Source organism: Neovison vison, chromosome 1 (genome assembly GCF_020171115.1).
Source record: "Neovison vison isolate M4711 chromosome 1, ASM_NN_V1, whole genome shotgun sequence".
Taxonomy (NCBI): Eukaryota; Metazoa; Chordata; class Mammalia; order Carnivora; family Mustelidae; genus Neogale; species Neogale vison.
In genome coordinates, this window is record NC_058091.1 from 221545442 (window position 1) to 221572070 (window position 26629).

The 26629-nt window shown below is 41.5% G+C and overlaps 1 protein-coding gene across 3 annotated transcripts in view; it reads right to left on the bottom strand.

Annotated features, from left to right (window-relative positions):
- Window positions 1–26629, bottom strand: part of MAST4 (microtubule associated serine/threonine kinase family member 4) — a 553319-nt gene that overhangs the window by 384891 nt on the left and 141799 nt on the right. For all 3 annotated transcript variants that reach the window (XM_044267825.1, XM_044267824.1, XM_044267823.1), the window contains exon 2: window positions 22552–22705. In XM_044267825.1, coding sequence (XP_044123760.1) covers window positions 22552–22705 — 154 coding nt within the window. The remainder of the gene's footprint in view (window positions 1–22551; window positions 22706–26629) is intronic.

Sequence of the window (26629 nt, forward strand, 5' to 3'; positions counted from 1 at the left end):
ATGGAGCTCAGCTAAAGTAGAAAACGTTTGATTTTTCTGTTTCGCATGAATACTAGCACAATGACTGGTCATAGTAGGTGCTCATTAAATATCTCATGAAAGATTAAAGAACAAGTGGGAGCTTCTTTTCCCAAAAGACACATTGGCAAAAAGAAAAGATGGCAGGCAACCCACAGAACCTCATTCAAAGTTTGGGTGGGGGGGGGTCCAGCCAGATATCAATCAGAAACATGAGGGACTGCAGCACATGTGGCTAGGTGCTCTGCAGCAGAAGCAACATCTGGATTTCCTCCAACAGACCTGTTCCTTGTAAAAGAGCCTCACTCTCTTACTTCAGGCAACAAGCATATCCCACTATTTAATAACTGTTGCCATAGATTAACTGATTTGCTAGCAGTGTGCATGGTAACCACTGGCACTACCAAAGAACAGGAGTGAGCTACCGCTCCCATCACGGTCCACGTGACAAGGTCTAATGCTTTCATCCCAGTGCTCTCAGAAGTTTATATTTTAATTGCAAAGCACACAATTTCTTCTTTTGCCAAATTGCTGTTTTGCTACATTATAGAGTGAAAGCACACACTCTACAGAAAACAAGATTTGCTTTTGAGATCTTCACCTTGCCTCGGTGACAAATGGGGAAGGAAGTTAGCCAACCTTTCCATGCCTTGGTTTTTCCACCACTAAAATGGGGAGACTGGGACTGTGTAAATTGTTGAGGATATTAAAGAATTTTCTAAGGAAAGCACTGAGTAAACCTTAGCTACTTAGCCCTAAGAGTAGTAAAAATGGTAAGTATCTTTTTCTCTTGGGTTTGGTTCCTTTTATTCATAAGCAGGAAGTATAAACATATATATAAAGGAAAAAAGTCACCTATCATCACACCAGGGAAAACCACTATCAACATTTCAGTGATTTTCTACCAGGCTTTCTTTCTGTTACCTCCATTTGCTTATAAAAATGGAATCATTCTGATTTTTATTACCTGCTCTCCCCAACCCCACATAATAGATGACAACCTTTTCCAAACAAATACATATAGAAAATGCCAATTAATTGAAGCATAAACTCTATCACTGAAAATTCAAATATGATTACCCTCTGTGATTCTGGCCACCACCTCAAAAACATTCAGCTCTATTTTTATGCAGGAAAGGTGACAGAATTGGAAGTCCAGAATTTTTTTTTTCCTTGCCTTTTTAAAAATATGAACTAAAAGCTGGACTAAGAGGGCCTTTGGGCAATCCACTCCCTTTAGATCCAAAAGCAGGACATTAATAAAGAAGGACAGGAAAACTATAGACTACATTTAAGAAAACTAAAATCAGTATTACATGAATAAATGATTTAATATAGAAATATCTTTGAAGGACATCACTTGTTAAAAATATACCAATCTCCAGTAATCAGAATCCATAGTTTTTTTTTTCTTTTGACCCCTTCTATTTCATTTCCTAATATTTTATGTTTCTATTTTCTTTGTTCATATTTCAGAAAGAAGCCTGAGAGAAGGTACAGAGGCTATGTGATATAAAGGTTTACATCATGGAGAAAATTAACTTTGGCCTCACCACTGTTCTGTCTCAGAATTTTCATTTTAAAGAAAACCAAGGGTAGATACAAAAACAGCTGAAGAATTTGATGTAGCAATGGAAAAATTTAGAAGGCAAACATTTCAGTTAACTGGATAATTCTATGTATCAGTCCTTTTTTTCCTTTTAGGAGAAAGTAATTCTTAGACTCTCTCCTTATGACCCTCCCTGAGGTGAAAAAATAGGTATCTATTTCTTTATCTCTAGTATCAGTACCTGGCCCTTAGTAAGTGCTCAATAAATATGAGCTGAATGGAAACAGGGACTGTTCTAGAATAAATCTTCGGTGTAGGAAATTCATTCGCTAGGATCCTTGCTCAGGGAATCCAGTCCCACCTCGGATGGGAAGTCAGACTCAGAACAAGCACTGAGGGAGGAAGGGGGTGGACACAAGCGACAGAACCACTTCTTCCCTCCATACAGTTTCATCAGCTCTCACAGGGCACTCGAAAGCAAGCAAAGACCACGGCGAACAGGACCCCTATGTGTCCTCCAAAGTCATTGCTGACCACCACCCTACATTTTATGTGCTACTGTACCATGTCTAAGTCTCATCTTGGCAACAAGGCCTGACACGTGCATTATCAAAGGAAAACCAAGTGTAACACTAAAGTGGTAAGGACAGATTTTAATCAGTAGTAATGACTGCAAAAGGAAAAAAGGACTCCAGTGTGAACTGAACTCACCTTCAATTTGTACACAATCACTGAGTGTTTTCATAAGAGAAAGAGAGAGTAGGGCAGGGAGCCAGTGGGGGCTCAGTCGAGTGGGGGAGTGAAAAACGACACAAGGTCCTGCAGTGTAACTGCGACCAGGCCAGCTCTGTCTGCCAGCTGACAATTACCAAATTCAGACTCTACCCTCCCACAGAGGCTGGGAGAAAGAGACCTGATCTGTTCACCCCAACAGAAAAAAAATTTTGACAGCCCCGAGCTTTCTCAAGCAGGCGCTTTAAGAGAATGAGGGAAATGCTAAGAAGGTTGCCTTGAGCTGTTAGAACCTATGCTAGTGTGTGTTTATGACTTTACTGACCAAGTCTGAGGCCTGGTTGAGAAGGAGGCTCAGAGGAACCTGGCTAGACTTTGGTCAAGGACAGACTCTCCATCAGGCTTCCATTCTTTTATTTTGTCACCAGACCCCAACCCAAAGGAGACATTTTGATGTTCAATAATTGATCAGTTCTGGAATTCAGTTTGAACAAAGTTTTTCAACTTGGTCCATATATTTACCTCATAGAGTCTTCAAACCCAACAGGATATAAAACAGTGAAAGTTGCCAGTCACTGATACCATTGATTGATACCACCTAACTGCTCAGTGCCAACTCTGACCCTCTACCCAGCAGTGATTACACCACTTATTCACGAACTTTCCCAAGTCTCTTTCCTCAGCTGGGCAACAGGGGTAAACTTATGGGGGGATTCCTAAAATCGAAAAAGAAAAAACATCATACAGTGGACATTCAGTAACAACAACTTAAAAAATAAGAAACACAAAAAGCTTTCCATGACACTGTATATGATAAGGGGAGCAAGAAACAGACTTACGTGAAGCCACTGGAAAAATAATTAAATTAGGAAACACATGCACACATACAATGAAATATTTATTATCCTATCACGGGTTAGATTTTAGATGTCATTATTCTTGCATGAGTCTTATCCTTAGGAATCACATGAATGTTACAAATGAATGGTCTGTTAGCACAACACATGGGAGGTGTTTATTCCTGCCTAGACCCCCATTAGTGTTAATAGGGAAAAAAGAACAACAGATGGATTTAAGGCAGTCATTAGAAGGCACTAACATCGCGCCATACTTGGTAGTGACTTCATCAGACTTTATATAAATTTGCTTTCTGATGACTACCAAGAGCCTCTAAAAAGTGTGTTGCGGTTGTATTCATGCATCATTTGCTGCCTACAATTTAAGAAAATTAGCATCTGTCAACTGCATTATTCAGCTGCACAGGGTGGAAATTAATGGATAATACCATTCTTAATTTCTTGTACAAGAGGTGAGCTTGCCTACCAATCTGGCTGCTTTATTTTAATAGCAAATTGAGCTTGCTGTTACAGCTGGAATTGTGGCCGGCTCTGTGCTCTCTGGAAACACATTTATAAAATTCTGATATGTTTATTACAGCATTTATTACATATATTCTACTGACATAACTAGAAATTGAGTAGCAATAAATAGAGGTCCATATCAAAGCTGAAATCAGTTGGCCAGATTGACGTAAGAACTTGTCAGGCTTCCATTATGGAGGTAGGAGTTGCTTGAATGAGCTTTTTATATTGGTTATTGTTACCGTTTTGGTCACAGGGCCTCTACTTAACAGAGTAGAATATATGCAGCCTTTTAAGATTATATAGTAAAATAAGTAGATTACTGAGCCTAGACCCAGACTGCACCTTGGTTCTATAAAGGCTACATATGATCTCTTTAATGGGGTGTGTTTTCCTTTGTTTCCACCCTGTATCCCCAGAAACAAGAAGACCTCATAAATGCATGCTTTCAAAAATGAAATACATGCTTTCGAAGCCCCCCAAAGCATGAAGTATCCCTCTGAAGTAGCAAAATACCAGGTCAGCAATAATTTTAGCAGAATGGCTATATAAAGAATTAAATACAGCCTCTGGAGAACTACTTTATCATCGGGGAATAATGGTACCTGACTAGATTTAAAAGCTTCCGGTAAAAAAGTTCCTTATCACCTGAAGGGCAACACAGATTTAGCAGTCAGTCCACAGTCTTACACTGGGTGAGTTCTCTTGGACTACAAACAAGCCATCCAAGGGAAAATAAGACCTAGTAACTACTAACAAAGCTGTCTTCGGATAGAGCTTCAGGCACTCGGTTACACATAAAACTCTGAAAAAGTTTGTTTATCCGTCTAAGGCACCAACCAGGAACAAAGGGAAGTTGAGGGAGCGGCTGTGTTGCTCTCCATGGTTGCGGTGAGGCGGGGCTCAATCCCACCCCTGGGTATACAGAGAGAAGAACTAAAAGCAGGGACCTGAACAGGTATGTGGGCACCAAGTTTACAGTGGCATTACCTACCAGAGCCAGAGGGTGGAAGCAAACCAAACCTCCACTGAGAGAGGAGTCGACTGAGAGATGCTGTATATACATACAAAGGAGTACTGTTCAGCCTTAAAAAGGAATGAAATTCTGACACACACCACAACACAGGTGAACCTCCAAGACATGCTTAATAAAATAAGGCAGACACAGAAGGACAAATACTGTATGACCCCATTTACAAGAGGTTCCTGGAATGGCCAATTTCACTGAGACAGAAAGTATAATCATGGATACTGGGGGCCGGGGAGAGAGGGGAGGAGACCTACTGTGTACTGGGTACAGGGTTTCAGTTTGGGAAGATGACGAAGTTATGGAGATGGCGGGGACAGTCGCACGACGTTGTCAATGTACTTAATGCTGCTGACTTGGGCTAAATGGCTAAAATGGTGAATTTTGTTATGTATATCTTAAAATACACACACACGCAAGCGTGCGCACACACACACACCTTCACTTGCTTAGCTAAAACTATGCACCTTCCTGAGAAAAAAATAAGTCTCTTACACTGTGTCGGAGGCATCTACCTTAAACTACAGCAGCACGTGCTCTTGCAAATTACACATAAATAACTTGAGCACTTGGAATCATTTACGAATCAGAGTATTAGTTTTTCCCAGAGCGCTCCCAGATTTAGAAATGAAGGAAGGTTAAAGGCCAGGAGAAGTTACTGGCTGAAGCCGGGGAGAACGCATGAGTCAGCAGCCGCTGTCCTCAAGTCTACTCCATCATCCTCAAGATGTTCTTCTCTGCTCCACTGCTCACTCCCAAACATTGGTTTCCTCATCATAGTGACTGTCATCCTCCCAGCAATTAGAGTTTCCCTTTATTCATCTTCAGCTGCTACTACAACACAGAGACATGGTTCCTTCCATCTTCTCTCTCACATGGGTGACTGACTTCCAATTTCTTGTCCCACTGCAAAAGAATAACTATACCTAGACAGTATGGGCAATGCTGCTAAATCATTCTTCTTAATGGCACAAATAAATATAATTTGAGAAACCGACAGACCTGTGACCAGAGAGCGAAGTTCACTGACTCCTATACTGAGCTGCTAGTCTTGCCTTAAAAGGAGAAAAAAAAGAGAGAGGGGGGTGTTTTTACTTGCACAAGGCAAGTCCAAAGTATAGCCTTGACCCTAAGCCTTAAAGACATCACTGGCTCCTATACAGGGATCTCTAACTGACAGGGGAACTGAACGCTGAACGGAGAGTGTGTGCATGCCTTCTGAGAGGCTGGTCGTCAAAGCATGGGATGCCATCTGGACACCAAGGTCTGAACCCAACTAACATCACGATGCAGCTGTCGCCAAACCTTGGTTCTGCTGCATGACTCAAATGCGACGGAGATGCCCTGTCGCACTATGTAGAACACTATCATCAGCATTCTGTACTTAACAAAGGATGGCAAGGCCACCATATGAACCACGAGGGCCTGGTGAGAAAGTTTACAGGACACTTTAGAAGAAAGCTTGCAGCACGCAGAGCAGGCAGCAGAAAGCAAGAGTGCACTAAGCCCAGACTGGGTACATGACACAGGTTTCAGGGAGTCGCAAGAGGCCAGTTTCGCACCGCGAGAGCACCAGGGACTGTGGACAAATAACAGCAAACTCGTGTCTACATTAGAGAAGCCAAAGCCTTTGGACAAACCATCTCTGGCTGCCACTGCCACTATCAACTACAGCTGAAGTTTCAAATCCAAAGTAACTTCAGTTGTGGGCAATACAGTAACATGATTCAAAGGTACTCTCTTCACCCTCAACCACAGACAGCCACCATGTTGCCCTTGGCATTTTATGATAAAATGGGAAAAATGTCAACACACTGTACATTTTTAAATGGTTCAACCTGAATCCATACTTAGCAATATATCTGTTCTTTTTCCTTTCTCTTGTTTTCCCTTAGGTTTCTCTTTAGGAGGCAGTATTTCTTCTCATCCACCAAGACGACAACTCTCAAACTCTAATACGGGAAGATACCAGGATCAAATGACTACAGGAAACAGAGCTTGGTAAACTGCAGTGTTTCTATTACTACAAGTACTCACAACACCCGGCAAATTCTCCTGCTCTGCAATGAGACCCAGCCCTGGCCAGCAAATCCCTGCGGCACCTCCATCCCCAAAATGTCTCCATTCAGATGATCACTGTCTGAATTTTAAATTCTTATAAAAAAATAACACGATGCTTTTGCCCTAAGCGCTAGCTATATAGACCAAAGGCTAATGGGACAACTTAAAATTGATTTTTAAACAAGTATTAAACAGAGCCTACTCTAATGAGAACGTGGTCACAAAAATCTGACACCAAGTGGTATGGCTTGGAATGGCTGTCTGTGTGAGGGTACCCAGGAGCACGGTGGTGGCCGTGTCTAGGCAACGCTGGGCATAGGTCAGAGTTAACATCTGCAATCTGGCCTCCCTCCATCCACGTATTGAAATATAATTCAGCAGAATGAATTGCTAGACATGCCTAACCCCCTGGGAAATGACAGATATTGATGAATGCTGTTGGGAAGATATATGGAAGGAAACGGCAAATAAATAGAACCATTTTTTCTCAGAGTCATTTTGCGGATATGTGGAGCAGCTGTTAAACTACTTGTCAAGCTTGCCGTTCTCCCTTCCTCTTGCTCCTTCCCCTTCCCCATCTGCCTCCAGACCTTTCTAAAACCCCCAGGAGGATCAGAATCTTGTATGCTTCAAAACACCAACCAAATGAGTAGGAGTCATTCCCACCTCCTCTGTCACACTCTGACTTCCCAATCCAGTAATAAGTCCAATTCTTCCCCAAATATCTTTCCATCTAAACATGTTCACTGCCCTCCTCTGAATCCTGGAAATAGGTTCCATGTTTAAACTCATCAAAGTGTTGAATTCAAGTCCATCACCATTTAGCCCCAGTCACGAGGCTGAAAGCCAAGATTGACCACCTATGACCATGTGGTAGCTGCGTGGCCTTGGTCTGACTGCTTACTCTCCTACACTCCCATTTCCAGCACATGTTTTTGGAGAATGGAGATGATGGAGCAAGCCCGTACTGTGGCTGTGGGGACTAATCAAGAACGTGAACAGAGAGCCTCTCAGACCATCTGGCAAAGAGGAGTCCCCGGATAAACAATGACTTAACCCCTCTTCTTTCCAGTGCAGAACTCCTCTTCCCACCAGGGAATTCCTCCTCGGCATTGTCCTCAGAGAGGATCAAATTCTCTCCAGCACAGGGCACTTCGGGAAGAACTGGTTCTCATTTCTTCATCAAATGAACTCAAGAGCCTAGAGGGAGAAACCAGTCACACACAGGTTTGCATCCTGGTTTCCCCATTTATTAGCTAGAGAACCCTGGATACATAATCTTTCCTCTCTGAGCTCTCTTTTCTGATCTCTAGTGAGAATGACAGTAACACGTGTCAAGTCCCCAGCACAGTGTGAAACACACAATTTGTGCTCAGTGGTGGTTTAGGTCCCCCTCCAGGATGCTTTACCCAACTTGCCATCATGAGCATTGAACGCATACCCCAAGGCACTGCTAGCCCTCCTCTTCCCCATCATACCACCTGTTCCTATGTGGCTCCATGCACAGAGTCCCATTGATTGTAATATACACCACACCATGCTCTCTCCAGTGTAAACTCTGTCACCTGTGCTTACAGCCTTATGTCACATCCCAGATAACAAAGCTACCAAATTTTTACATGATCACATACTTAATGTCTGTGTATAGTAATTCTCTACTCCATCTCTCATTTGTATTTCTACCAGGGTTCATATTTTTCCATCACTGTGTGGTTCCACATTGCCTAGAAAAATACTCAAATTTGGCTCAATCATTAGCTCTGTAACAATAATGGCAAAGACTCAGCAGCCTTACTGGTCACCTTTCTTGGCTTTGACTTTCACTTCTAAAACTCATCTCCAAAAGAAGTCCAACACCTCCATGAAACACTGTATCCTTTCAACGTAAACTGAAAACATTAGACGACAATTAGTACTTACCATCTTGCTTTGGGAGAAATTATGAATCCTACACAATTACATTCTTTTGCACAGTAGGATGCTTAAATTGACACACCCAAATGTCCCTTGCAGCCCTGGGATGCTAAACATTTCTGACAACTGCCCTACATCTAAACACTTATGACAGAGGCCAAGGAGGAGCTAGCCATCAGGAGCTTTACAAGAGAAACAAGAAGAACAAAGGCAGCCACAAGGGGATAAAAGAAACTCTATGTCACAATCCAAGCAGAAATCTCCAGACAAGTCTGAATTTCCCAATAAGTTCTGTTTACCTAAGAAAACTTTTATATACACAGCCTAAGTCACCTAACAATGTACTTCCACATATATTTATTTGGAACAGTTCTAGTTCCAAGCTGACATTTATTCCAAACAGATTTCAAATTCTTACTCCTCAATAACCATGTCTACACTTTCTGAAGAAACTAGTATTTTTGTCTTCAGAGATGTTTGTTGAAACTAGTTAATGAGTAAGCAAAAAAATCTAGAACACAACGTGTGAAATGATTCTTCAAAACATACCATCTAGTAGACCTTCCCCAGGGATTCTGAAAGGTAGTTTGTTAAAGACCCCATTTCCGGGGATAGAGACCTCCACCAGGGAGTGCATAGCCTCCTCTCATTCCTCTCTTAGTAGTAAAGTTAATGTCCCTCCTACCTGGTTTAAAAGCAACAAAATCTAAGGAATAATGTTATCCAAACTACATTCGATACCCTGAATTAAGGTCCAGCAGATCACTAAATGCTTTCTAAAACCTAACACAACACTGCCCTTGTTGTTTATGTTTTTGTTTTTTTTTTTAATATTTTATTTATTTGACAGACAGAGATCACAAGTAGGCAGAGAGGCAGGCGGGGGGCGGGGAAGCAGGCTCCCCGCGGAGCAGAGAGCCCAATGCAGGCTCGATCCCAGGACCCTGAGATCGTGACCTGAGCAAAAGGCAGAGGCCTTAACCCACTGAGCCACCAAGGCACCCCAACTGCCCTTGTTTTTAAGAAGAGAAAAATTAGGGGCGCCTGGGTGGCTCAGTGGGTTAAGCCGCTGCCTTCAGCTCAGGTCATGATCTCAGGGTCCTGGGATCGAGTCCCGCATCGGGCTCTCTGCTCAGCGGGGAGCCTGCTTCCTCCTCTCTCTCTGCCTGCCTCTCTGCCTACTTGTAATCTCTCTCTGTCAAATAAATAAATAAATAAATAAAAATCTTTAAAAAAAAAAAAGAAGAGAAAAATTAAAGCCAGGGTCATCCTCCTGATTGCCTTAGCACTGCTTAGAAATTAATGAGAGGATAGGGTTGGAATTCACCCCCTCATTTCTGGTCTATTCCTTAGTGACTAAGTTCTTCTGAAAGCTTAGAGGGCATTAAGCAGCCTTGAACTCCAGGGTCAGTTCTTCATGTTTTGAAGTAACAGTATCACTAGACTAGTCAGCATTCCTTTTTAAAGAATTCAGCCATGATTACGGGGAAATCAGTGTGCTTGTCGCTGAGGTAGAGGAAGGTAGCCATTTGGTTGTTCCAGTCACCCTCCAAATAACCATCTCTCAAGACTGACATTCTGATCATTTTCTTCTAACAGTTTTATTAAAAGCATTTCATCTCCCATGACATGAATCCACAAGAGAGGACTACAACTGTTGAAAGGATGGCAACAAGGTTGTATACCGCCTTGCATATATCAAAGAGAGTATCGTGTACCAGATCTGCTTGGTTGTCCACAGAGACGGGCCTGTCTCTGAGTTGACTAACCAACCAGAGGGTCAAAGAAAACATAAGAAAAGGATATTGTACTAATATCTATGTGCAAGGCCTCTAAAAACTCCTGCCTTTCTCACCGTGCTTGTCCCTATGAGACAATAGGTCTGAGAAGGCCTAGGTACAAAACCAGTCCAGTCTCTACTGAAAGACGCTGCAAATAAAAATATAAGATGCCTAAATACATTTGAATTCAGATAAATCTGAATACATATGCCCCAAATTTTATATTGGACTGAGTATACTGAATATGTTATTAGTGGTTTATCTGGTATGACTCATTGGATGTCATGCATTTTTGTCTGGCGATTCCATTTACTGAGCACTTAATATGTGCACTGCAGGAAACTTGGCTTTGAGGATACAAGGAAAAGCTCCTGGAGGAATTTATCAGCTAGTAAAAGGGATGATCGGTATACCAAAATAGAAAATGTGAAGTGGCCCATCCTCTAAGAAGAGGGCAATGTAAGCAATGGAGGGGGAAGGAGGCAGGTCAAGTAGGGCTGCTGAAGAATCAGCCAGTGATATGAAGAGGTGTTTGGAATGGAATTTGAATGTTGCAGAAGACGGTGAGTTTCACTTCCCTGTTTTGTACACCTAAGTAGGCATCTCATTGCTGTGAGGTTTTTTTTTTTATTTTTGTTTTTTTTAGATTCCATTTATTTATTTGAGAGAGAGAGAGCACAAGCAGGGGGAGGGGCAGAGGGAGTAGCAGACACCCTGCTGAGCAGGGAGCCGGACACAGGGCTTGATCCCAAGACCCTTGGATCATGACCTGAGCTGAAGGCAGATGCTTAACAACTGAGCACCCAGGCACCCCTTACTGCTATGAGTCTATATATGTATTTGGGATATATCATTTTCCTTTTTTTAATAAATTATTTATATATGCTGCTGCTGCCAAAACCTAGTATAATGGAGCACAGCAGAACAAAGAAATGCTTTAGCACTGACATTCCTGGAAACCAAAGCAAACACAGTGGGTGACCCAACTCTTACTACTTAGCCAAAGAAAGAATTCAAATTTATCAGGCTAATTTAACTCATTTTCCTTGTTCTGAGTCCAGAGAAATTGGCCTCAAAGTTTTTAAAGAAAAGGCCACTGACTGACAAATATAATTGTTCCTGTCCTCTATAGTGAAAAATGGCAAAACTAGAGGTGCATCTTAATTACGGGACACTGAGTAACAATAGAGGACACACAGCCATGCACACACACGTACATGTCAACGCATACTGGGTTAAGGTCCGTTATTTTACATACATACATTTCACAGGGACTTGAATGCCTTATGCAAGATCACCTTATGCAAGATCCTTCAAGCCTAATCTGGTTCAGTGTTCATCATTTAAGGTGGGAATGAGTCTACCTGTGTTCTTGTTCAGAAAAAAGGGAACCAGACATTTCCATAAGACTGCACTTTCTTGTTAAAAGTTTCACCCGCAGCAGTGAATAAGTCAGCAATGGGTTAAAAAGCAAAGCAGCGCCTGACCCTCCAGCTCTCCCTTCTGGCCCTGGTGTGAGGCAGTGCACCTGACACAGTCAGAGAACGGAGAAATGATCCGAGTAGGCAGACTCGGGAAAATAAATGTGGCTCTGACAATATGCGTTGATTAAGGACTTGAATGACAATGGAACATGACAATGACAAATGCAGGCTACCACCACCAGAGTCATTAATATAGCAGAAACACTAATTTTTATAAATCTTTAAACTTCCTGGTTGGTGGCATTTGCATTTCTTTGCCTCCTCTTTCCACTGCAGCATTGACACCAAGTCAGCTTCGTTTTCCACTTCCACCCAGGAAGTTAAGAAAAGGGTCCACATTCTTAATCTCTGATTAGCCACTGAAAACAAGTTTTGAACAATAGATGGATGGGTTTCAGTGGCCGATGACAGGACATCCTTGGAACGCTCCTCTAGAGAAGACAGTGGGCTTCCGTGCTCAACAATAGAGCAAGTATTTATGTGAGAAGGGAGAAAAAGAAAGGAAACGAGTCTCTGCAAAGATGTCCTCCCGCCCCCCATCTTGGTAGCTAAAATTATTTACTACTCAAACTCAAAGGGACTTGAAGACTGTCTGATCCCATCCACTCATTTTACAGATGACTAAATTAAGAACCAGAAACCAAGACAGGCCTCACGTAGAGCTGTCCATCTGACTAGAATCTGGGCCTCTGACCCCCATTTCATAATTCCTATTACATCCTGTAACAGCAGTGTACAGCATGTCAAGATGCGAACTCCACCCAGCCAACTCACTTGCGTTCCATCTTTAAACCCTATCAGTGTAACCCATGTATCCCATTCTCTTCCTGACACATGTCTCCCCTAATCGTGACCGCATCACACCCAACTGCCAAGTGTTATCCGGGGGTTCCAGCACACGAGCAGTGAGCACCCTGCATGCAGCTCTGTACAGATGCAGTATGGTTTCACCATACAAGCTAAGAAAACGTCCCCAGGAGAGCCACTGACCCACACCCTGCTACATGCAGGAGCTCCAGGGTGGCAGGAAATCTCCCTGGCCTTCCCCAACCATCTTGCCCCCTCACTAGTAATTCCAGGAGGGCTCTGTGTGGGATTTAACAGGCAACACTGATTTTCTATTACTTCAATTTGTACTTCATATTCTTTTTTTTTTTTTTTTAAGATTTCATCCACTTATCTGACAGAGAGAGAGAGATCACAAGCAGGCAGAGAGGCAGAGACAGAGAGAGGAGGGAAGCAGGCTCCACACTGAACAGAGAGACTGATGCAGGGCTCGATCCCAGGACCCTGAGATCATGACCCAAGCTGAAGGCAGAGGCTTAACCCACTGAGCCACTCAGGCACCCCTGTACTTCATATTCTTAACCATAGTGTAACCAATTCAACTTTTGTGGCTTCCTCACATATATGGTGAGTGTCACAGGGACTTAAAACCATTTCATCTTTTATAGATGATGCATATAAGGAATTGAGAAGATAAGCTTGGAATCTGCACACTTTTCAGAACCTGAAAGTAGACAACTCATAAAGGATAAGAAAACCATGTCCAGTCATGCAGGCCTCAGTCTACCCTATCGGAACAAAATAGAATTTTAGGGATGTACACAAATACAAAACCAGTGGAGAGAAAACAAAAAAGAACATGACTGCGTCCATTCAAAAAATCAACTCCTTGATAAAAATGCCCCCAACAACCCCCCAAAAAATCAACTTTCTATTCTAAAGCAAACTTGAAGAACCAACTACTTGAATCATCTTTGATATATGGATTCAATAAATTCAGATTTCTCCCAAGAAGAACCAAAGTCCATTATGTATAGAACCACACTAGAACACAAGAAATATGGAGGAGACATTAAGAGAGCAAGAAAGAGACTGGAAGGGGGAAGGAGGAAGTCTAGTGCTTTGTGGATCTTGATGTTCATCTACCTTTCATTTGTTTCTGTAAAGTTTCTTCATTAGCTTGATACAGAGAGCCTCCTTATCTATTTAGACACACACAACTTCTAAAATAATAACAGCAAAAACTTCAAAAGACACTCTTCCTTGGTGTACTTCAAAGAAGTTCAGGTACAACATTTGATCTGCCACACCCACCACACCCAGGAGAAGGTCAAGCAGGTGAACTTACTTTGCAAGTGAGAATGGTTCAGTCCTAGTATTCAGCAGATTTTCCTATCCTAGCAACCATCAAATTCTAGGTCAACAATGATTTAAAGCCCAGGTTATTTTTGCTCTGCAGAAGGCACCCCAAAAAGCTTAAGAGAAATGGAGTCTTCTTTTTTTTTTTTTAAGATTTTATTTATTTATTTGACAGACAGAGAGATCACAAGTAGGCAGAGAGGCAGGCAGAGAGAGAAGGGGAAGCAGGCTCCCTGCTGAGCAGAGAGCCCAATGTGGGGCTCGATCCCAAGACACTGGGATCATGACCTGAGCTGAAGGCAGAGGCTTAACCACTGAGCCACCCAGGTGCCCCGAGATGGAGTCTTCTATCAACATCTTAATTACTACTCAGAACTAATTTTTTAAGTCCTTCGAACTCAATCTGATATGAAACCCATCAAATGGCTTTCTGATGAGCCAGCTCTGCTGACATAGCATGGCTCCCAGCACTCTCTGGAGCTCACACCCCTTCAAAGCTAACAGCCTCACCTCTCATCTGACTCTCGGTATCAGAAAACCACGTCAGGATTCTTCAAGCCCTCATGTAGACTCATCCCATAATTAATTCTCCCAACATGCCTGACATCATCACCTCTTGGGAAGGCTTCCATGGAACCAAAGACCTGAAAGAACTATTAGAGTTTCAAGTAGGTCTCTGCAACCTGGTTCTGAATAAGGTGGCCACATGGCAGTTCCTAAGTAGCAGGTGACCACGGGCCTCGGAACCACCTGATGATCACCCTGTTGGGGGAAGCCATGACTCCTGAGCCACAGCAAAAGGCTCCCTGACAGAGGGCCACTGGGAGGCAGCATCTGCCAAGGGAACTGGCCAACAGCTGCAGGCCCCATTAAGTAGAAGTCTCTGGAGGTTTTCCTACTCTGACAAGGAGAAATCATACAACAAAAATACTCCATGAGAATCATCTTCGAATTAGAGCGCCTGGAAACCAACAAAATATCCAGATATAAACGGACATGAGAGGTGAAGACGCAGTGGTTTTAAAGGCTACTTAAAAGCCAGCACTCTCAACCAGAAAGAAGATGCTAAAGGAGTTACCTCTTAATTGCCTAGCAACCCAGAAGAATGGGTAGACTTCCTCCAGTTTCATTAACTATTGTTGATGAACTAACAATTTTACAAGTTCTAAAACAAAACAGTAAACCAACCTAAAACAATGCCTGCTCCCAGTTATATACCTTCAGCCTGGAGATTTTTTAAAACATTAACAAACAGCAAAACAAACAGAAATAAACATTTTTTTTTAAATAAAGATTTTTCAAACATTGACAAATAGCAAAACAAACAGAGGCTTTTAAACCAATGCAACCTTAAGTGAGAATTATCTGTGGATCTGGGGTTTTCTCCCTGGTGGCCGAGAGCCAAGAACCCAAATTGAAAGCATCACAAGAGAGCATCATTTACATCTACTGTAAATGTCTTTGCCCTTTAAGAGTTTCAAATTTTGCCAGATTTCAAAATATTAACATTTCATTCATCCTCCAGGGCCTGGTTAAGTCCAACTCAGCCCACCCCATGCTTAGTCCCCAACACAACTGCACGCCCAGGTCCCCACTTACAGTCAGTCCTCCTTTCAAACCCCCTTTGACTCCACCCCTGAGCAATTCCACTAAACGCACCAGAAGTTCACTCATTCTTATACAGCTTGGCTCTACTCTCTCCACCACTGTCTTAAACAACCCTCAACCAGGTCTCTCTGCTTTGTTCTGTGGAAAGACTATTCCCGGTACACCCATTTCCATAGTGTCTTAACCTTTTCCTCAAAGATGCAGATAGCCTTCACTTTTGATTCATGACCTCAGACCTTAAATCAGTTGTCAATGCTTCCAAGCAATTCTATTACATTTAAAGCTCTCCTCCTGTTCTCCAAAACCCTATGACTTTCTTCTCTACTCTATGCCCATATGACCCTCCTTACCACTACCCGGGGTCTCCTAACACATTGACAAAGGTGAAGCCACCAAATCTATTAAACTACCTACTTTTTATTAAGCAAATTAATTGAAAACAGTGATATGGAAAGGAGACATCTAAACACAGAACTTCTCACTCTCGAGATACATGTAGATTCACATGAAGTAGAAAGAAACAATACACAGAGATTCCAGATATATTCTACTCAGTCTTCCTCACTGGTAACACCCTGTAGTGGGTACTATAATCATCAGTAGAATGACACCAACACAGTCAAGATCTAGAACATGTCCATCACCAGAGGATCCCTCATGTCGCCCGTGTATAGTCACACTTACTTCCCTCCCACCTCCTCCTCCTTAAGCCTTGGCAACCACTCACCAGTTCTCAACTTCTACAACTGTGTCATTTCAAGAATGGCATACACAAATGGAATTAAACAGCATGCTTTTTTATGCAGTCTAATTCCCTGGAGATTTGCCAAGCTGTCATCCCCATCAACAGTTCATTCCTTTTCATTGCTGAATAGTATTCCATGATATAGCTGTACCTAGACTACCAACTTTTGCATCCTTTTGCTCCTCCTTCCTCCTGTTTCAAGGGAGGAAGTGCCCCTTCGCCTATAAAAAAAGCCAGCATGTGCAGCAGATACGTTGCTGGATTCCTCCCAAAGCACTTCCCTTTAACTATCATCTCTTTCTTCGGTAGCACACCAACACCTGACAAACATGCTCACATGGACCCACATTAAGAGGTCTCCTCTGAACCCTCATACCTTTCCAGCTCCCACCCACATCTCTAGTCCCCCTCCCAGCACTACTTCTCAAAAAGAGCTATCTACACTCAACTATCAGCCAATTACCTACCTCTCATCCTTTAACTACTGTTTGCTCTTAACCCACTCCGTTCTAGCTTCTTTCCACACCTCCCCACTCTCCCCAAAGTAAACAGTGACCTACTGTTTAATCAAAAGACAATGTCTTATCATCATCTTCCTCTCCAGATGGAGCCAATCCTCTCTTTCCCAAAATACACTTCTCTCTCTTTCCGTGATTCCACAGTCCTATCTGACATACCCAGTCAGCAAGTCTTACAGGTATCCACACTTAACATAATGAAAACGGAATTTATCCCATTTTCATTATCAAAACCTACTTCTCTCTCAGGCCAAGCGTCATGTTGCCCCTGCCTCTTGTGTAGTTGTGCACAGAGGCAACGGTCCAGCAAGGGCCATACTAGTGGCCCCCACAGCAGCACCAGGCTGACATGTGGCTGTGACCACTTGACAGAATCTGGACAGCAAGAATGTGAATGGACAGCAAGAATGTGCCTCTTCCAGGCTAGGACTTTTAAGAAGTTGGAAAGCTTCCCCCTCTGTTTTTCTACTTTTCTCAGCTGGAAGCATAGCATCTTATGGCCGCAAGGAAGAATAAAACCAGAAAATGAAAGGAGCGTGGGTCCCTGACTCACCATGAGGAGGAAGACAGCTGTGCATAAGCATGTGCATAAGCAAGAAATGAGTGAGTATTGTGCAAAGCCGTTGGTACATTCTGGTTTGCTCATCACCGCTTTCTAATACCCATCATTTTATCTCAGCATTCTTTTGATGGAATTATGAAAACAAAGAAATCTAGGACATCAAAGAGAAGATTCAGAAGCACTATTTACTAAATATCAAGGCTACCCAGAAAAAAGTCTTATTTTATGTAAATTCACTTTAATCTCAATTCTTTGTCTCGCCCACCAAGCTAAGGAGGCATCTAGGATGAGAAACCCATGAAGCTCTACGCAACACTGAAACACAAAGGCCTCCAGGTTAATTTTAAAGAAAAAAAAAATGTTTTCTAGGATTGCGCTGTTTGTTTTTCCCTTTCCCTCTTGAGGTAAAATGCCCTCTGAAATGGTTTTAAAATTTTTTCAGATGTCATTCCAAACCAATTACCATTGTCCAAGAAAGAAAAATGTCTCAATATTCCCTCCCCTCCCCCCTACCTCGGACAGAAGACTGGATCCTAACTGTGTTAGAATTCTAGTTCATGCTATCTACAAAGTTGGTTTATTACTATTGGATTCAACTTACAAACACATACAGATTCTTCTTTATGTTACATTCCAAACAAGCCATGATGTTTTGAAAAACACGACTTTCTTCAGTAGGAAAAGGATCATTCACGCCTTTTCTGACTATTAGGGCTCCAACATACATCCCAGTTGTGAAATTCAGGACCAGTATTCAGGGCATTCCTTTGCCTGTCAAGAAGCCAGGATGCAAGATCCTTCTCTCAGGAAGACGATCTCTCCTTCACTGTTCAGCTTCCTTACGGTGAACTGTCAGGCACCTTACCACATATTTCTGACTTGACTTAGGGGTCTGTACAATGATTAGAATAATGCTCCTCTTACTCATCAGGGGGCTCCACAGCTCAGTCAGTGTTTACAGGATGATTTTGGGTGCCTATTTAGCAAGTTGCAGGCCATGAAGAGAGAAAATACTATCACCTCCAAAAAGAATTTTTACTTTTTTTTTTTTTCCTTCAGGCAGGGTTGCACATAGTAAGCTCTGGGTTTTTTGCTTAAATGTTAGGCCTATGAAAAAGATACTGACTTTTTTCCCCCCTTTAATTTACTACCTGTATGTAATCCCAAATTTAGTTAGGGAAGAAAACACCAAAAAGTTCAGCTCTGGCTATCAGTGCATGGGGGAGGTAAGGGCTTCTCAGACTTTTTCCTTCCCCTTTGTTTTCTAATTTGTCTACCTTAAACAGATATATCACTGTTTTAATTAAAAAATAGTCACATACAAATATTCTTATTGTAAAGGACTATTTAAACTAAAGAGGCCAATTATGACAAATGGAATCATTGGTCCCAATTCTTAACTCCCCTGCAGTAGGGTTATAACCTGCACCTTTGCCAAGGTATCACATGGGTAGAGCATGTTTCTGCCCCTTGACTCTGGGCTTAACAATGTGACTTGCTCTGGCCAATAGAAAATTAGCAGACGTAATGCCCAAGAGGCTTGAAATGTGACTGAGCTGGCGAACATGCAGTCTCATGCTCCTATCTTTTACCAGAACATGATGCCTTGGGGTAGCTGCTAGTCCAGGAAAGCAGAGAGACACAGAGCAAATCTGGACCCAAACAGCACCCTAGACCCAATCCCAGCAGAGGTCAGACTAAATTATCCAAAACCTAGCTGACCTGCGGCCATGTGAGTGAGAAAGAAACACTAGTCTGCCAATGAAATTTTGTATTTATACAATATTATTGTCACAAGCTGATAAACCAAGTATTGCCCCCTCACACACACACACAAAACAAACCTCAGTGGCAAAAAAATGTCTCGTGTGTTGAGTTGCAGGGTGTGAAAAAAGGCCATAGCATCCTTCATGTGCCCATTAACAATGAACCCAGTCAACCACCATCCCACTATGAGAAAACTCCTTAGCAGACAGGAATTGTTTTCCTTCTTGTTAAGCATACAATTATTTAATCACATTTACAGCAAGTCCGACGAAGCAAGCAATGCCTTGAGACCATTCAACAATGGGTTTCATACAAAAACATATTGTAAGCCTCTGACAATGTTAAAACTCAAATTCAAGTCTTGGCTTGCTCTCTGTGAACACCTGGATCTTGTGCCATTCATTCAAACTATCTGTTCATCAGTGTTTTCATCTGGAAAATGGGGATAAGACTGCCTGCCTCACAAATACATAAATATGTTTAAGAACTAAGTCAGTCAATAAATGTAATTCCCTGCAAACAGTCCATGCCACATCATAAGCTCTTAAATAAGACGATGAAAACATCACACATCTTCCTCCCAGAGAGCTGGGTTTAATGAAACCTGTCAAGGATAATTGGGTTACAAAAGTTTCAAGCCACAGGCCTTCACCAAAAAAAAAAAAAAAAAAAAAAGAAGAAGAAGAAGTTTCAAAGAAAGCGGTAGAAAATTGCCAAGGAAAAGACTTTTAGATTAAAACAAGGCTAAGCAAGAGGAAGATGGCTGGTCTTTACATACAAAATCTATCAGGCACAGACTTCTGATGGCAAAACCAGTTTGACTTAATTAAATTTAGCAACAAGTATGTTCCAAGGTAAGATCACATGTGATTATTCATAGTTGCCTACAGCTAGTGGAAACTATGTTTCTTGAAGATCAGAAATGAGATTTTCTTTCTGCTCCAACTGGACACCAGAATACTCCTGACACAAAGTAGAAACAAAGTGGACATGGGATTCAGACTGATGTTCAGAAGCCCAAGTTCTCCATCAACTGCAATTCAATTTATGCTGCACATAATAGTAATAGCCACCCATCAGTGGCTAAGTGCTTCGCATAAATTCTTTCATTAAATCCTCAGCTAAGCTATTTAGAGGACCAATTAAAATGTTTTCTTCATATTCCAATAAAACTTACAAGCAACTGTTTTTAAAACCAGACTGATGCTCATGAGATTCTTTTAAGCTCTCTAAGGACTAATAAACGTTTTTGAAAGTTATCTGACCTCACATTTAATTATCTATAATAACTGTAAAGCACACTAAATTTTTTAGGAGTAGAAATGCCAGAGCTATTGAAATTATGAAATGGGAATTAATTATAGAATTTTCTTAAAGCTGTAAGCCAAATTTCATGATTCAGGTCATATATCTGCATCAACACCTAGACCCCTGCATTGTTTTAAAGTTTTAAGTCAACTCCTTCAGCAAAAATTGGAGAATCATTACTGCCCTACTTTTGGTCAAAAATAGTTTAACCAAAGTAAGTAAATTTCCTAAGTGAAATTAGTAAGCAAAGGGATGAGTATTTTAACTGTTAACATTTAATCCCCCCACCTACAAAATAAAGGTGGGTCTACCTAATTTTTAGCAACTCCCTGAAAAGAAGCAAATAGTCTGAATCTATAAATGGAAAGCAAAGAAAAATTCCCTAACAAGCATTAAAAGAACATCGGTAAAACTCAGGCATGAACATTTACTTAAACTTAGTGAAGTACAGCAGGTTTTTTTTTGTTTGTTTGTTTGGTTGGGTTTTTTGTTTGTTTGTTTGTTTGTTTATTAATTTCTTCCCTTTGGTCTGAGGTCAGTTTCACCCTACATTCCAATAGTATGCCACAATGGGTCAAATGTTCTAGATTCTACTGAGCATAATGTCAGAATCATTTTTGTTCCCAGAATTTTCGTCTCCAGAAAGTCAAAATCCATAATTCTCCAAAAAATGTAAATAACTCAACTTATTTACAGACCACTGAAGAACAGGCAGAGAAGACCATCACATACTGAGAAAACTTTGCTTTGGGGTTTAAAAAACATTTTCTGCAAGGTTATTTATATTTAGAGGAAAAAGCACTCAAAATGAAATAGAAATTTAACCTTCAGTGACTTAAAGTCTAATAAAATGAAAATCTATACAGTGAGTTATTAAAAAACACTTAAAAATTACCTTAAGTTGGCTATCTTTCAAGTCAAAACAAGTGATTTGTGAGTTCTCTGTATCTGGAAAAGTTTAATTTTTTACAACATGACGAAAAAGTGCATGAAAGGAAAAAAAGGATGAAAGATTTGAAGAGATGCTTCACAGAAGATAAGTGAATATCTAACAGGCACATGAAAAGACGTTCAACATCATTTAGTCGTCAAGAAAATACAAATTAAATCCACAGCGTGACAGGACTGTCTACCCATTAAAATGGCTAAAATTAAAAAGGCTGGCAATACCACAAGTTGGCAACGATGCAGAGCAATTAGATCGCTCATCTGTTGCTGGTGGGAATGTAAAGACAGTACAATTTTGGAAACAGTTTGGCAGTTTCTTATGAAGTTCAATATACACTACAGATACATGCACCAACATAGATGAATCTTAAAAACATACTGAGTGAGAGATGCCAGACACAAAGAACATGTACTGTTTGACTCCATTCATGCTAATTTTTTTTTTTTAAGATTTTCTTTATTTATTTGACAGAGAGAAAGAGAGCACAAGCAAGCTGAGCAGCAGGCAGAGGGAAAGGAAGAAGCAGGCTCTCTGCCAAGCAGGGAGCCCGATGCGGGGCTCGACCCCAGGACCCCGGGACCACAACCTGAGCCAAAGGCAACCCCCCAACCGACTGGGCCACCCAGGTGCTCCCCATTCATGTTAAATTTTTAAGATGAAGCTAAGCTGCAGTGACGAAAAGCAGATCTCTGGTTGCCTGGGGCCAGGAAAGGAGGATTGGGGGTAAGGACGACGCAGTCGGGGCCAAGGATCCATTCTGTATCTGGACTGTGGGGGTGGCTATGGACAGCATACGTTTGTCAAAATCCATACACATGGACACTTAAAATGAGTCCATTTTATTGTATGTGAATTTTATAAGAAACTTCATTTGTAAAATCCTCAATTTTACTGCTGTCTGGATTGGATCAGCTTTTATCAAACAGCATAGAGGGGCGGGTGGGTTTTCACACACGGGACTGGGCCCCTGTCAGCCCTGGCCGGTGGGTCCTCCTCTGCCACGTCCGTCCCTCAGGACTCACCTGTCAGAGCACCTCCCAGGCTACCCCGCCGCAGCTCTCGACCATCCTCACTCAGCTGTCTTTTAAACTTCAGTGACTTTGCAGGGCCAGAAGTCACATCTGGATTGCTGCATTTCCGAAACGGCATGGGTGGTGGGGAGAGTATGTGGTCAAGCTGCAGAGAGAAAGAAGGGACGTCACTCACTGCGGACACTCTCAAGACACCCAGCATGCAACACCAATCGGTCCCAGGCTCCTCTTTTCTTAGCCTTCTCGAAATCCCTCCCACCCAAGCCTGCTGCCCATCTGGTTACTTTAAGCAATTCAGGGTTTCACTGTTGTGTCCTGCATCTGAAAAACATTCAGGCTTACTGCAAAATCTCAATAGCAATGATTTTTAAGCTGTGGGTCACAACAAACTAATGGGTCATGAAATCAAGTTTAGCAGATCTAAGCAGTATTTTTTTAAAAATACAGTAGAAGTTGCTAGAGTCTAATGAAGGAAAGAAAGGTACAGTTTCATGAAATGTCTGATAAAGCTATTTTTGCACACGTGTCCTGAGTCACGAGGTCAAATGTATGTCTTTCCATGGGCAATGATCGCTCTAAAAAATGAATAATATTGTTCTATAGAGAATCAATAGATAACTGCTTTAGTTGTTCACAAAAGAAAATCCACAAGCTTCTGGAGCTCACAAATATGTGTAGGGAAGGGCAATTTCTAAGCAGCATGGCCCTGAATGCAAATCAATACATCCTTCTATCACTTGATCGCTTTTTAAAAGAAAACCTGTCCTAAGAATCAGAGAAACTAAAACCAATTCAAGCAACAGCTTTCTATAAAAGAATACCTTATTTCAAGATCTGTCCTCCTTTTCTAAAAAAAAAAAAAAAAAAAAAACCTTTCATATTTGAATAGGGCCATATTTTCTAAAATGTTTACCTTCGAAGTATAGACACATATATATGGGTTTAGATGGTTATTAAGGACAAAAACGTTCCCATGCATGTATCTATCTCCAGACAGTTATTAAGAACAAGAAAGAATTACAAAAGGTATTCATGGAAATTCCATGTGCCACAGAAAAAAAAAACACCTTGTAGAAATTTAAATTCAGACAAGACTTCAGTAGCATTGCTCAAATATGGGCATTTCTAAGGATGCTTCATTGAGACCTGTTTTGTTTTGTCTTCCTGAGCAGAGAGAAGGATATCTGATTATACCTGTCAGCATTTTTTCAGATTAAGACTATCAAGGATATATTTTATAGGAAAATGAAATTTAGGGGCAAAATCATGCACTTGTCTTTGTACTAAAGCATATTCAAAACCACCGCACAAAAAGAAATTTAACCCTGCCTGTGGATAACTCCTCCCAAGCTCACTCATGTGGAACAGACCTCACTGGCTCAGCTATTACAAGATGTCAACTCTCCCCCAAGCTCAGTGCATTCATTAGTAACCCAGAACAGCTGGATTTCAGGCACTTGTCAGTAGGTACAACCCCAACTCCACTGCCCATCAGTTATTTACTATATTTCATTGTCAGTAGTCTTGTGAGAGGTCCCCCAAAACCTTGCAGTGTATGCAAGCCAGATCAGCAGGGAAAAGGGATTCCAGATTGCACTCTTGGAAGCTATCTGTTGAGTCCGCTGTTCATTACAACTGTGTCCTACTTAGGAGGACCTCCAAGAAGGAACTGTATCTAATTTTAGACACCTTGGCCTTAAACCTTATGGACACCAAATTGGAGCAAGGGAACCCTGGTCAGTGACCCATCAGCTACTGGAAAATACAATCAGTGGTCCAAGCATAGTCCGATCATTACACAACGTAGAGGTTATTTTGCTTTCTTCTTGGCTCCATTTTAAGCCCTTACCCCAGTTGGTTTTGGGTTTCGTGTTTTGTTTTGTTTTCATTTTCCCTGCCAATTTTTAAAATATTTTCTTATTTTAAAGTAGGGTCCATACCCAACGTAGGGCTCAAATTTACAGCCCTGACACCAAGAGTCATGTGCTCCACCAAATGAGGCAGCCAGGCACCCCTCTTTCCGATTTTTTTTTTCTAATTTGAAAAACTTCAGAACAAAATTTGTAATGACAAAAAGTTTTAAGGGCAGTACAATGAGTGCCCTTATCCCCACGACCCCTGGTGAATAGTTAACCGTCTGCCATACCGCTTTTGCTCTCTTTCTACCACCTCAACACATTCGAGAGTTCTTTGCAGACATTATGAATCTTCCCCCGTCAAAACTTCAGCCTGCCTCTGCTAAGAACAAGGACATTCTCTTCAATTCTGCTACCCTGTATTATATGTAACCTTTTAAAATGTCTCAAATCTTTTGTTATCAACTTAAATTATAAATAGTAGGGAAAGGGTAAAATAAGATGATATCATAGAGACGTACTGGTAGAAATTTTGCTCTTTTGCATTAAAAGGAAAAATTGCATCCACAAGGTGGCAATGTGCCACAGACATTCAACAAAACACTCCCTATTAGCTGACTACTGGGTCCTCTAAATGCGCCAAGAACCCCTCAGAGTATCTGAGTGACTTCAACTCCATTCCGCTTAGTGATCTCCTCCTAATTACTAGTGGCATCTGCGTCAAATACAAATATTTATTGTTTAAGGTTCATCAATTTCTGCTACTTATTTTTCACCTGAAGTTAAATTTTTCAGCTTGCAGAATTACAATTACTCTCTCTGGGGAGGATTGTTATATCACCAATTAACAGAGGGTGGAAAAATAAGCAGAGGAAAGATAATTCCTAAGTAAGAATGATGTGATTTCCTTACCTATTTCCAACAAAGCCCTCCAAGACAAAATGAATGTCAAGGAAGAAGGAAATCAAGGATAAAGTATAAGAAAACAAAAAAAGAAAATCCGTTTCATCACATATAGAGGCACAAGCTCTTAGCCCATAAGTCAGCATTTTTAATCAGAATCATAACCCCAAGAGGGGAGAGTATTATTTTAAATCTGGGAAAATGGAGCCAGTGAACTGTGAGGCTGTAAATGTTTCAAATAAAACATAAGGAGAAAAACCGGTAAGCATAGGGCCATGTTCCAAGATCCCATTTCCTTCTTCACATCAAATCACAGTCCCAACAGGGCTCTCTCTAAATAGATCATTTTTCCAAATTTGCTGGGTTGTCAGTGCCTCTACTTTTCTTTCTACAATTAGTCAAAGCTTCTCAAAATGGTCCACTGCAGCCCTGCAATTTATTTTTCATTTTTTGTCCTGATTCAAACACTCATGCTCCATTTACAAACATTTCAGCACACCCTAGAGCTTATGGTAGGCATCAAACCTATCACTTTGGACACTGCCCTTTAAATAATTCCAGTTTAATGTTTGCTAACTTTTCCAAACACCCCAGGTCTTCATACTACAAGCAGTTCAACCAATGACAAAGCTTGTCCTGAAACTTCCAGTGATGTGTAAGGGCATCTAAGCCTGAACTTGGCATGCCTGCTTCACACACTTCAAATTTTCCTCACTAAGCAGATCATGGACTGCTAGAGGGCCAGCCCTATGGCCTTGTCACATGCTTACCTCACCCGCTGCCAGCCACAGAGTGGCCCTGATCAACACACATTTTCCAGAAATGCATCCTCACTTCATTCACCAATAGCAAATACCAATTCGTGGTGGACTCCATTTGCTCCCAGTTTCCTAGGTCAGTATTTTTAACCTCCTATAGTTCCAAAAGCCACAAAATGTTGATGTCAGACCAACACGGAGCGAGCATACCACCAATTATGTGGAAACAGCTGCCACTGCTGCAGCAGTTTATCACACCAAACATGGAAGCATCTTAGAGAACAAGAGGCGTACAGACACTATTCTACAACTGCATCAAGTCTCAGGTATTGGGGCCAACGTTTCCAAAATTCTCGGTCCTACAGAAAAGCTAGTCACCAGAATTCCACATCTGCCTTTTCTTTATTTATCACATCCATCCTCTGTGGGACATTTTACAGTGATTGTGCTGAGGAAAGCAAGAACCCACCACGAACACACTGTGGCTTTGTCCAGCGGCAAAAAGCACAGATAAAGGCACATCACTGAGCAGTCGCCATCTTCCTTTGATGT